Source organism: Taudactylus pleione, unplaced genomic scaffold (genome assembly GCF_031769625.1).
Source record: "Taudactylus pleione unplaced genomic scaffold, aTauple2 ptg000503l, whole genome shotgun sequence".
In the NCBI taxonomy this organism is placed as follows: domain Eukaryota; kingdom Metazoa; phylum Chordata; class Amphibia; order Anura; family Myobatrachidae; genus Taudactylus; species Taudactylus pleione.
Genome location: NW_028284905.1, coordinates 520472 through 533875, shown reverse-complemented (window position 1 = coordinate 533875; position 13404 = coordinate 520472). Strand labels below are relative to the sequence as shown.

General features: G+C 45.4%; 1 protein-coding gene across 1 annotated transcript in view; it reads right to left on the bottom strand.

Annotated features, from left to right (window-relative positions):
• LOC148501762 (carboxypeptidase O-like) overlaps nucleotides 1–12700 on the bottom strand; it is a 105006-nt gene extending 92306 nt beyond the window's left edge. The window contains exon 1 of the mRNA XM_088450024.1: nucleotides 12654–12700. Coding sequence (XP_088306150.1) covers nucleotides 12654–12700 — 47 coding nt within the window. The remainder of the gene's footprint in view (nucleotides 1–12653) is intronic.
• Nucleotides 12701–13404: the final 704 nt, after the last annotated feature.

The following is a 13404-nucleotide window of genomic DNA, read 5'->3' as shown; positions in this document are numbered from 1 at the left end:
CTGGAACCCGTCTGGTGATGTCAACACGTCCAGTGTCCTCCAAACCACACCCAAAGAGTTTAGTCAACACGGACTTAGTCAGTGGGTATGGCCTATCTCCTATTAGTTCAGCTTATAGCTCTTACTAATCATATCTACATATAAGCGGTGGAGTATATTTAAACACACAATTGCAGTAATGACCCGGCGTAAAAACTAGAATAATACCCGTACACAACTCACACTATACGGAATAAAACTACAATGATACATTATGATACATCATTTTCCCAGTAGGGAGAATTGGATTCGGTATGTGATGCCGGCTGTTGGGATGCCTCCTGTCAAAATACCAATAGCTGTAGGGCAGGATTAACGGGGGGGGGGGGGCGACAGGGGCGACCATCCCTGGGCCCCCACACGTTAAGGGCCCCCACACCCATCGGGGTTTAAAGTGGACTGGAGGAGACGGAACCAGTTCCGCCTCCTCCGGCCAACCTAACCCCGGTGCCGCAGGGAGGCTCCATTTACCAGGCGCCCGCTGTAACCAGTGGGTGCCTGGCTCCCTCCCTGCAGCGGCAGCCGGAGTCGGAGGCTTGAGTTCACGTGAGCTCCAGCTTCCAGCTCACGCAGAGCACTATGGAAGAGACGTCATGACGTCTCTGCCATTGTGCAGAGGAGCAGCCGGGCGGACTGCAGCAGACGCGGGGCTTAGCTTAAGGTAAGTATGAGCTTTTTTTTTTTTTGTAGTGCAAGCGGCCTACTGGGGGCATTACTACAGGGGACATAACTGGGGGGAGCATTACACCTGGGGCATTACTCGGGGTGGGGGGAGGCATTACTACTAGGGGCATTACTGGCGGGGGGGCATTACTACTGGGGGCATTACTCGGGGGGAGGCATTACTCGGAGGGGGAGGCATTACTACTGGGGGCATTAATCAGGGGACATTACTCGGGGGGGAGCATTACGCCTGGGGCATTACTCGGGGTGGGGGGAGGCATTACTACTGGGGGCATTACTGGCGGGGGGCATTACTACTGGGGGCATTACTGGCGGGGGGGCATTACTACTGGGGGCATTACTCGGGGGGAGGCATTACTCGGAGGGGGAGGCATTACTACTGGGGGCATTAATCAGGGGCATTACTATTGGGGACTCTACTAGAGAGGGAGCATTAGTATTGGGGGCACTAATAGAGGGGCATTACTACTGGGGGCATTTCTACAGAGGGCTCTACTAAAGGGGGAATGACTACTGGGGGCATTACTATTGGGGGCTCAACTACATGGGTATTACTACTGGGGGATTTATACAGGGGGCATTACTATTGGGCACACACCCAATTACTACTGGGGGCATTACTATTTGGGGCACAACTACAGGGGTATTACTACTGGGAGTATTGCATAGGGGGCACTGCATAAGGGGCACTACTACTGGGTGCACTGCATACGGGGCACTACCACTGTGGGCACTGACACTACTGGGGGCTCTGCATAAGGTCCCCATTGCGCATACCCCCAGTTTGTCACATTTATTAGGGGCCCCCACATGTTTGGTGCCCAGGGGCCCCACAGACCTTAATCCGGCCCTGAATAGCGGCATCCCAATGGTTGGTATCCCGACAGGGGTCGGGTATGTATACTTACCCTCTCCCCTTCTCCCCCTAACCCTAACCTTCCTATTTTGTAGCCTAACCCTAACCCTCCCCACCCCGCACCCTAACCCTAACCCTATTTGATAGTGCCTAAACCTAGTTACCCCCCTATGTGCCTAACCCTCTCCCCTTAGTGTCTAAGCCTCTCCCCTAGGGGTGTCTAACCCTAACCCCCAAAATCTAATGCTAACCCGCTATGCTACCTAGACCTAGCACCTCCTCCCCATGGCTAACACTAAGGGCACCCTGGCTTACCTTCCTTCGGGCTGTTGTCCTCCTGGATTCCGGTGTTGGTTGATGGTCGTGATGGTGAAGACCATCGCGACCATCGGGGCTTGCGAAGAGGCCCTAAGGTTGGGTCTCGGCAACCGCAAGCCCCAGGGAGCTTCCTGCTCTGATCGAGCAGGAAGCTCCCCACTGACATCACTGCTGATGTCAGTGCGGCCACCCACAAAACGGCAGGCATTCTTAAGGAACGCCTTCGTTTCTGAAAGCACCCCCCACCATGCCTACAAAATGGGCCGAGCTGTCGATCAGCATTGACAGCCGGCCCTTTTGTAGTGAGCTCCGGAGTGAGAGAGTTTCTCTCTCGCTCTGGGGCTTGCGCACGCGCAGTGCAGCCGCTGCACGTGCGCTGGGCCTAAACATCGACCCGGTTGCGAGCGCTCAGCGCTTGCAACTGGGTCTGAATGAGGACCAATATTCCTGGTCACACTAAACCACTATAAGCCAAGTGCTGTGGCTAAATTTTCCAGCAACAGCCAGGGGAAAAACATAACCACCAACACAGCGCAAATAAAGAGTAATTTTATAAATCTCGTTGGCTACTGTTGTCCATATAGGGGCTGGCTTGCTGGCTACTGTTGTCCATATAGGGGCTGGCTGGCTACTGTTCTCCATATAGGGGCTGGCTGGCTACTGTTGTCCTTATAGGGGCTGGCTGGCTGCTGTTGTCCATATAGGGGCTGGCTGGCTACTGTTGTCCATATAGGGGCTGGCTGGCTACTATTGTCCATATAGGGGCTGGCTGGCTACTGTTGTCCATATAGGGGCTTGCTGGCAACTGTTGTCCATATAGGGGCTGGCTAGCTACTGTTCCCATATAGGGGCTGTCTGACTACTGTTGTCCACATAGGGGCTGGCTGGCTGCTATTGTCCATATAGGGGCTGGCTGGCTACTGTTGTCCATATAGGGGCTGGCTGGCTACTATTGTCCATATAGGGGCTGGCTGGCTACTGTTGTCCTTATAGGGGCTGGCTGGCTACTGTTTTCCACATAGGGGCTGGCTGGCTGCTATTGTCCATATAGGGGCTGGCTGGCTACTGTTGTCCATATAGGGGCTGGCTGGCTACTATTGTCCATATAGGGGCTGGCTGGCTACTGTTGTCCTTATAGGGGCTGGCTGGCTACTGTTTTCCATATAGGGGCTGGCTGGCTTCTGTTGTCCACATAGGGGCTGGTTGGCTACTGTTGTCCACATAGGGGCTGGCTGGCTACTGTTGTCCACATAGAGGCTGGCTGGCTACTGTTGTCCATATAGGGGCTGGCTGGCTACTGTTGTCCATATAGGGGCTCGCTGGCTACTGTTGTCTATATAGGGTCTGGCTGGCTACTGTTGTCTATATGGGGGCTGGCTGGCTACTGTTGTCCATATAGAGGCTGGCTGTGTTGTCCAAGGGGTGCTCTGTCCTTCAAGGGTGCTTGTCCACCCCCAGTGTGAAACATTTTATTTTTTGTGCGCATTTTAGGCACACCTGTCACTGTCATTGGCATAGGTTCACAGGGGTGCTGTGCTGCTGTCTATCAAGGGCTGCTGCCCCCCAAATAAAATAAAAACTAATTTTTTGTGTGTGCATGTTAGCCACACCTGTCACTGTCATCGGCATAGCTGCGCAGGGGTGCTGTGCTGCTGTCTGTCAGGGGCTGCTGCCCCCCCCCCCCAAAAAAGAGGTAAAAACTAACAATTTGTTTGGTGTGCGTGTTAGCCACACCTGTCATCGGCATAGGTGTGTAGGGTTGCTGGCCCCAAAAAAACAAACAATTTTTTTTTGTGCGTGTTAGCCACATTTGTCAGCAACGTAGGTGCGCAGGGGTGCTGTGCTGCCTGTGTCATTTATCAAGAGGCTGCTGCCTCTTTTGGGTGCTCTCCCTCCCAAGTGCCCCCTAAAAAATAATTAATTAATCAATCAATGTGTTTTTTTTTCTGTGTATGTGCATTAGCCATGGCATCACATATGCCTCTGCTGAGATTTGCATAAACATTGTCAAAGGTGAAAATAGAGGATTTGGTTTAAAAAATGGAATAAAGCAGCTAAAACTGTGGCCCTGATTCAGAGCCGGAATCAGGGCCGGCCTTCTTGTTTTTTAGAATGGCCTCCTGGCCGCTCGCATAGCTATGGGTGACCACCCACAGCTATAGTGAGCGGCCAGGAAGATGGTCGTGATGGTCAAGACCATCGCGACCATCGGGCTTGCGACGAGACACTTGTGGTAGGGTCTCGTTGCCGCAAGCCCCAGAGAGATTTCAGCTCTAATAGAGCCGAAATCTCTCCCACTGACATCACTCGTGATGTCAGTGGGGCCGTCCCCAAATGGAGGCGTTCACATGGGAATGCCTCCATCTGGGCAGCCACCCCCCCGGCCCGCCCACCAAAGGGGGCGTGCTGTCGCTCAACATGCTAAAGGGGAAGGGCAGACAGACAGGGGCGACACAGATGGGATAGATAGTGAGGAAGGAGCATGGAGCAGTGGGTTAGGATATGTGCTGCGGAATGTGTGTGTATAAGATAACCTGATGTTATGTCAGAATTAAGTCCTTCATTCATCTATCTCTATGACAGAAAATAGATTGTTTATGTGTTATGTTATTTACATGAGAGATGTACAAAGTAAAGTTGTAGTACTGTAATTATGTGTTGCATTTTAGCATCTACATACATCCTTCTAAAAATGCAGTTATTATGGGACTGTCCTGCCATCCTAATACAGTAGTGACTACTTTAGTCCCAGCTGCTGGGTGCTATGCCATGCTCCTGTGAGTGGGTGCATCTCACATGCTAGACCCACCCACAAATGGGTGCAGCCATCCCCAAAATGCTGTGGTCTCACAGGATGTTGCAGTACCCGGGCCCAGAATTTCTCTTGTCAACACTGGAGGTGACAGACAGAACCAGGAGGGAGTGGGGCTCAGTGGTGGGGTAACATGGCCATGGAGGGAAAGAAGTAGAGGGTTGGAAAGCAGACTGATGAGAGAAAAAAGGGGGAACAGCAAGCGGAAGAGGCAAGAGGAGTGGGATTGATAAAGTAGAGGATTATGTGGGCACTGAATAAGGGGAGTGTTTGAAGTGAGGATGTTCATGCTGTGGACAAGGTAATAAGTGAGATGAAAACTGGAGTGGAGGCTGTGAGATATAGAGACACTGTGATGTAGAGACAGGGGACCTCATTCAGACCCGGTCGCAAGCACTGAGCGCTCGCAACTGTGTCAATGTTTAGGCCCTGCACACGCGCAGCGGCCGCACTGCGTGTGCGCAAGCCCCGGAGCGAGAGAGAAATTCTCTCGCTCCGGAGCTCACTACAAAAGGGGCGGCTGTCGATGTTGATCAACAGCTCGCCCCGTTTTGTAGGCGTGGCTGGGGGGTGGTTTCACAAATGGAGGCGTTCCTTAAGGAACACCTGCCATTTTGTGGGCGGCCACACTGACATCATTGCTGATGTCAGTGGGCGACTTCCTGCTCGATCAAGCTCCCTGGGGCTTGCGGTTGCCGAGACCCAACCTTAGGGTCTTGTCGCAAGCCCTGATGGTCGCGATGGTCTTGACCATCGCGACCAATAACCTGGTCGGTCGCTAAAGCTGTGGGTGGTAACCCACAGCTTAGCTAGCGACCAGGAGGCCGCACTTGAACAGTCAAGTGGCCGCCCTCATTCAGAGCGAGCGCTCGCCTCTTGCGACCACCTCTGAATGAGGGCCAGTGTGGATTAAAATTGTTAAATATTCAAAAATACAGATAAAAGAACAGCGCCGCTAATGCATGAGCGCAGCTCAAAAAGTGATATATAAAGAGGGGTATCTGAGTAGTGGGAGAAGGAATTAGTTATTAAACAAATGATTAAAGTGGATAGATGGAACACAATGGGAAAAGGCAATACAAACAAGAATTTATGTAGTAAGAAGGCAAAAATTACAATGTACTGAGCCAATCCAGTCCGAAGTGCTATGATCAACAAAGATCAATCAAGAAGAGCAGCACACAGATAGGGGTTTACTTGCAATGTCCAAGCAGTGAGTGCAGTAAGGAGTTTCCTGGATATTCAGAAAGCAGAAGATGGTGATTTTGGTAATTCACATAAATATGTTGCTAGTTGTCGTTCTGGTTTTGAGTTTGTTTTTCCTCAGTTTTCCTCCAGTTTAACTCTGGCGTAACTCTGACTTATCCCTTTTATCCCTTAGGCCTATTAAGATACAAGATTATACTTCACACTTATTCACATGATTTTTGTATAATTTCTGATTGTTTTCACACTTATTTTTTAGTCTTTAGTATCAAAATATTTTTTTTAGAAAACATAGGATAGTTTATATTTATGAACGACATTACTGAATAGGTAATGTACCTCACATTATTTATTCACCAAGCACATGATAGAATTATGCAATTTTTAGAATTTATGATCATATACTTGTGGTATATTTTGGTATTTCCTAACTTATATCACTTGGTATAGAATACATAATTATGTTTTCTTATTTATTCACTTCTCACTTTAAGGAGATTTTTGATATTTTTGATTACACTGTAAAATTGTTTTATACATAGATAAGATTTTTGCATTAGTAATAATTTATTAATATGATTTTTTACTCTAGATATGAACTAGGCATTATTTACACTAGGAGATTTCCATACTATAGGGTCACTTATGGAGATAGGTACCTTTTTAATATAATGTTATATATTTAATCTTTAATACAGTCAGGTCCATAAATATTGGGACATTGACAGAATTTTCATATTTTGGCCTCCATTCACCACCACAATGGCTTTGAAATGAAACAAACAAGATGAGCTTTAACTGCAGACTTTCAGATTTAATTTGAGGGTAATTACATCCAAATCAGGTGAACGGTGTAGGAATTACAACAGTTTCTATATGTGCCTCCCACTTTTTAAGGGGCCAAAAGTAATGGGACAAACGAAACAAACCTAAATCTAACTTTCACTTTTTAATACTTTATTGCAAATCCTTTGCAGGCAATTACAGCCTGAAGTCTGGAACACATAGACATCACCAGACGCTGGGTTTCATCCCTGGTGATGCTCTGCCAGGCCTCTACTGCAAATGTCTTCAGTTCCTGCTTGTTCTTGGGGCATTTTCCCTTCAGTTTTGTCTTCAACAAGTGAAATGCATGCTCAATCGGATTCAGGTCAGGGGATTGACTTGGCCATTGCATAACATTCCACTTTTTAGCCTTAAAAAACACTTTGGTTGCTTTTGCAGTAATCTTTGGGTCATTGTCCATCTGCACTGTGAAGCGCTGTCCAATGAGTTCTGAAGCATTTGACTGAATAGGAGCATACAATATTGCCCGAAACACTTCAGAATTCATTCTGCTGCTTTTGTCAGCAGTCACATCATCAATAAATACAAGGGAACCAGTTCCATTGGCAGCCATACATGCCCATGCCATGACACTACCACCACCATGCTTCACTGATGAGGTTGTATGTTTTGGATCATGAGCAATTCCTTTCCTTCTCTTCTCTTCCCATCACTCTGGTACAAGTTGATCTTTGTCTCATCTGTCAATAGGATGTTGTTCCAGAACTGTAATGGCTTTTTTAGATGTTGTTTGGCAAACTGTAATCTGGTGTTCCTGTTTTTGTGGCTCACCAATGGTTTACATCTTGTTGTGAACCCTCTATATTCACTGTTGTGAAGTCTTCTCTAGATTGTTCACTTTGACACAAATACATCTACCTCCTGGAGCGTGTTCTTGATTTGGCCAACTGTTGTGAAGGGGTTTTTCTTCACCAGGGAAATAATTCTTTTGTCATCCACAACAGTTGTTTTCCGTGGTCTTCCGGGTCTTTTGGTGTTGCTGAGCTCTCCGGTGCGTTCTTTCTTTTTAAGAATGTTCCAAACAGTTGATTTGGCCACACCTAATGTTTTTGCTATCTCTCTGATGGGTTTGTTTTGATTTTTCAGCCTAATGATGGCTTGCTTCACTGATAGTGACAGCTCTTTGGATCTCATATTGAGAGTTGACAGCAACTGATTCCAAATGCAAATGTCACACCTAGAATCAACTCCAGAGCTTTTACCTGCTTAATTGATAATGAAATAATGAGGGAATAGCCCACATCTGTCCATGAAATAGCTTTTGAGTTGATAGTCCCATTACTTTTGGCCCCTTAATAAGTGGGAGGCACATATTGAAACTGTTGTAATTCCTACACCGTTCACCCGATTTGGATATAATTACCCTCAAATTAAATTTGAAAGTCTGCAGTTAAAGCACATATTGTTTATTTCATTTCAAAACCATTGTGGTGGTGAATAGAGGCCAAAATCTGAAAATTCTGTCAATGTCCCAATATTTATGGACCTGACTGTATATTGTATGGATTTTTGCAGTCACCATATAATAGGTAGATGGATTCAATTTAGTTCAATAGGGTGCCAGATTGAATTGAATAGGATATAGACTGATATAGACACTTTATTTGCTATGACACAATTTGGTGTAATATGATTTACCATTACACTTATATGATTTATGATAATATATATTGATTTTCATCCTAATATACACATTACATTTTATTTATTGAATAAGGGTATCATCATTATAGGATAACACAGGATTTAATTATTTTAAGGAGATTTTAATATTCACATTTTTCTATAAATTAAAAACATACTAACACAAATATATTATTTATACTCTTACAGAATTTTGCATCTATATGCATTCAAATTTTAGGGAAAATAAATAGATTGAACTTTAAAGTTTATTAGATCTAAAAATATATTTTATTATAGTTTATTGAAATACTGAGACATATTTGTGATTATCCCAACCAATGGGATAGAAGCAGGGGGGTTAAAAGACATAGGAAGTGATAGCTCGGGTTAGAGCCTTTGAAAATGCTAATGGTGAAACGGCCGTCGGCTTGTGCATGGCTGCTGCTATAATTATGAGTCCTGTCTGTGCTTAGAATATATTGCTACATTGTGCCCTATACACTATTTTCTTACCATACTTGAGAACATACATTGATACAATGTTATTACCTGTAACCTGATTGCAGTGAGTGACAAACATACTGACAGAGTGAGGAGACAGAGTAAGATCTCCTGATCACCGTGCCAGCCAGCTATATGGCGTAAGGACATAGACTAGGTTCTGTGATCCACGAAAAAATCCTATTGTGGACATAATAATCTGCCTATAATATATCTGGCTTGTGAGATCATTAATAAAGAGAACTATGTATGAACACATGTCACACACACAGCAAATATAAGGATTCATATGCCTACAGCTGGAGTTTAAAACTTTAGGGACAGGATTTTGAAATGATATATTTTAAATAGATAATAATAAAAGTATACGTTTTAATATTTGTTAGTTCAGAGTGCACTCTAATAGATGCTTTCTATTTTCTTCTTCTTTGAAAACACTCTGGTACGCCTGCGTTTCGCCGACCCCCCCCGTCACAACCCACAAATGGTACTACCTGTCAATCACTCTGTGATGGGTCTGCATAGCCACTGTGATCTCAGGGCCTGATTCAGACCCGCTCGCGAGTGCTGAGCGCTCGCAAGCGGGTCGATGTTGCCCAAGTGCGCATGAGCACGACGGAGGCTGCTCTGTCGTGCACATGCGCGAGACCCAAATAACGACAGCCAAGCCATCGTTAAGGGTCTCGCACCAAAGGGGGCGTGCTGTCGATGGTGATTGACAGCACGCCCTCCTTGGTGAGCGTGCCGGGGGCGTGGCTGCCCAGACTGAGGCGTTCCCATGGGAACGCCTACCATCTGGGGCCGGCCCCACTGACATCACTAGTGATGTCAGTGGGAGTGCTTTTGGCTCTGATAGAGCCAAAAGCACACCAGGGCTTGCGGCAGACGAGACCCTACCGCAAGGGTCTCATCGCAAGCCCGATGGTCGCGATGGTCAAGACCATCGCGACCATCATCATGGACGCTCACATAAGCTGTGGGTGGTAACCAACAGCTATGTGAGCGTCCAGGAGGATGCACAAAAAAAAGCAAAACGCCCTGATTCAGAGCGGGCGTTCGTTCAGAGCATCTGGCTCTGAATCAGGCCCTCAGTCCCAATCGCAGTGGCCAGTTCGCGCACTGTGATGCACACTCACGCACAATAAGCAACAATTGTCCGATTGTGTGCGTATTAGCAACTGCGTTCCTTGCTGAATCAGGCCCTCAGACCCTATGTGTGATAAGGAATGGAGACAGCAGGAAGCCATAGACTAAGGGGTAAAATTACTAAGAATCGTGTTGGTGTGTTTTTTGTGTTTTTCAGTGATAAACTAGTTGGTTAACAAATCGGGGATTTACTACAGCCCAAATCGCATAGGTTACACATGTCAAACATTACTTTGCTTTACATGTCCCAGCATATCACCATCGGACCAAACATTGTGTTGACATCAATGCAAATCGTGGATTTACTAAGATTCGTGTCTGCCAACACGAGTGAACTCACACCAAAATTACAATGCAATGCACAAAATGAATAGTCAAACAGTGGCGTGTGTGCATGTGCAAATCAGTTCAATTAGGACAGTCTGAATCATGATGCTTATAAAAAGTGCCCAACTCAGCTGCAGCACTGTGGGTGATTCCGGCCATGGCTCAGGCTTTTCTGCTATGTGGACACTGGTGGTTATTTCATGTGGATTACACCATCTGAATTAAAGGGTCCAGGAGCGGCTGGTTTAATCTGAATGCAGTGTCTGACAAGAGGAGATCATCCAGATGTTCTGCCTCAACAACTTGTACCTGTATGACCTCGCTAAAACTCACAGACAGTGCACAGTCACAAGCCATATAAGGCCTACACACCTGCTGACTGTTCTGCACTTCTTTGCTACTGGGAACTTTCAGTCAGTGACAGGGACAGTGGTAGGCATATCACAAGCCACCTTCTCTTGCTACCTGGGCCAAGTCCTAGCCACACTAAAGAGCCTATCCTACACCTATATCTGCTTAACTAGCCAAGTGTCACCATGACATGATGTCAGGTTAGATTTTTATAGCATCTCCGGCATGCCAAATGCTGGAGGGATGGCTGCTGCGTAAGTACACATTCCTCAGGTTATCATCAATATACACCTATACATTATGTCATGTGCATTTCAACTGCATTTTTTCAATTGCCTTACAGGGGATTCGGGGTATGGCTGTTTCTCCTGACAACTGACTCTATTGTCACTTCCTGATAGTCCTACTGAGCGCAGTGTAATGATACACATAAGACCACTAGATCCATGATGTACATTTGGGCTATTAAAAACTAGTTTCTGCTGTCTTGATAAATCTGGTGGGATTTTGCTGAATTCTTTTGATAAAATCTCTGTCATTGTGCTCAGCTGCTGTCTATTGCATAATCTTATGTAATAGACAGTGAGAAGGTAGGGCTATTAGTTACATCTGGTGACTCTGTGAGCACAGAAAGTGGAAGGCAGATTAGGAATTCTGCGATTTCCAGCTATTTCACCTACAAGTATGTTGCACAGCATTGGTACATTAAGCATTGAGTAAAATTGTATTTTCGTATGTATTCCAAATTGCTGAGCCTCCTCAAAACACAATACCTCCAAACCTGACCCATTCCAGCATGGACCAAATTCAATTTTTCTTGCCTTCGCTCTATAATATTATTTAACGTCACCTGTGGTGAATTACTATACTTATCCAAGGTGTTACACCACAGGTGATGTCCAGCAAAAATGAAGATGGAAATCCGGGTACAGAGCATTTGCCCCTCTTGGAATGTGTCCTGTTGGTGTGTGAGATCAGATTCATTTTAACTATTACACACCATACATTTGTCAAGTATAGTCAATTTACCTTTTTAAATTGTGTGCTATGTGTGGACCAAACACAGCAGCCTAGACTGTTTTTGTCTCAAACATGGTAAACTACCAGACTTTTAGATAGCCTCTCTTGTGCTGCATATAGTATTATGTTTTTTGTCATTTCACTAGACCTTCGACATGTCTGTTCTAGGTGATGGAAAGTATGTGACTGTATGGAAAGTAAGTGACCGGCTTTATCCCCTCACCTGCACAGACGCCACCTAGGTGCAGGTGAGGGGATAAAGCCGGTTCTGGCTCTACTTGGTGCCTCAGGTAGGCTGATAATTTGTGTACCCAATGAGGTCATGTTCTGGTTAATATCCCTAATAGCATTGGTTTGAGTTTGGAACATTCTTAAAAGAGATGTACGCAGGCCCCCGTGTTTTGACCTTGGTTCTAATTCTTCATCATGTTTTGGTTTTGGCAAAACCACCCTCAAGTGTTTTGGTTTGGATTTGGTTTACTTTAAAAAAAATTATAAAAACAGCTAAAATCATGTAATTTGAATGTGTTTACATGCAATCCAAAAGCCAAGTTCGTTTTTAAAATCCGTGCTCCAAACTGACAGCAGATTGATACTGGGATTTGGTTCATCTCGTAACCCATAAATGTGGGTGTGTTCATTATATGCCTCTCCCCACTGTGTTCTGTGGGCATCACCAAAGAATAAGTATGCCAAAAAAGAGGAGCGGGGGCGCAGCTATGGGGTGGGAGGTACCTGTAGGTGAGCTTGGAGCGGATCCTGTGTGGATTCCAGTGACACACAGGAGCAGCTGCTGTGGGGAATGAGGAACCTTACCTCAGGAGCCAGGCCAGCTGCCAGCCTTACCAAAATATGTTATACCCCATCCCCTGTCTCCCCTCCCATTTAGAATGTGAGCCTTCACGAGCAGGGCCCTCTTACCTCATGTGCTTCTCCTTCTTCTTTTTCTTGATTCCAGCATACCACATAATTTCCTATGGTGTTTAGCTCTGCTTTGTGTTTTTCATTTTTTCATTATTGTTTCCTTCTTAGGTGGTTGCAGCCACCTGTTAGCAGCTGATTTATATCTGATTTCTCTTTCCCCCATTCCCACTACTCAATGCTGAATTAATGGTTTATTGTGGTATATGGTGATCACTAATGTTGTCTATAGTATAGGGCAGTCTCTAATGCTGTCTGTAGTATATGGTGAACACTAATACTATCTGTAGTATAGGGCTGTCATTAATGCTGTCTGTAGTATATGGTGTCATTAATGCTTTCTACAGTATATAGCGGTCATTAATATACTAATACTATCTGTAGTATAGGGCTGTCATTAATGCTGTCTGTAGTATATGGGGTCATTAATGCTTTCTACAGTATATAGCAGTCACTAATGCTGTCTGTAGTATATGGTGAACACTAATACTGTCTGTAGTATATGGCGGTCATTAATGCTTTCTACAGTATATAGCGGTCACTAGTGCTGTCTGTATTATATAATTGTCACTAATGCTGTCTGTTGTATTTATATGTCACTAATGCTGTGTGTAGTGTATGTAGGTCACTAAATCTGTATTATACGGGGGTCACTAAAGCTTTCTGTAGTATATGGCAGTTACTTATGCTTTCTATAGTATATGGCAGTCACTAATGCTGTCTGTAGTATATGCTGGTCCCTAATGCTGGC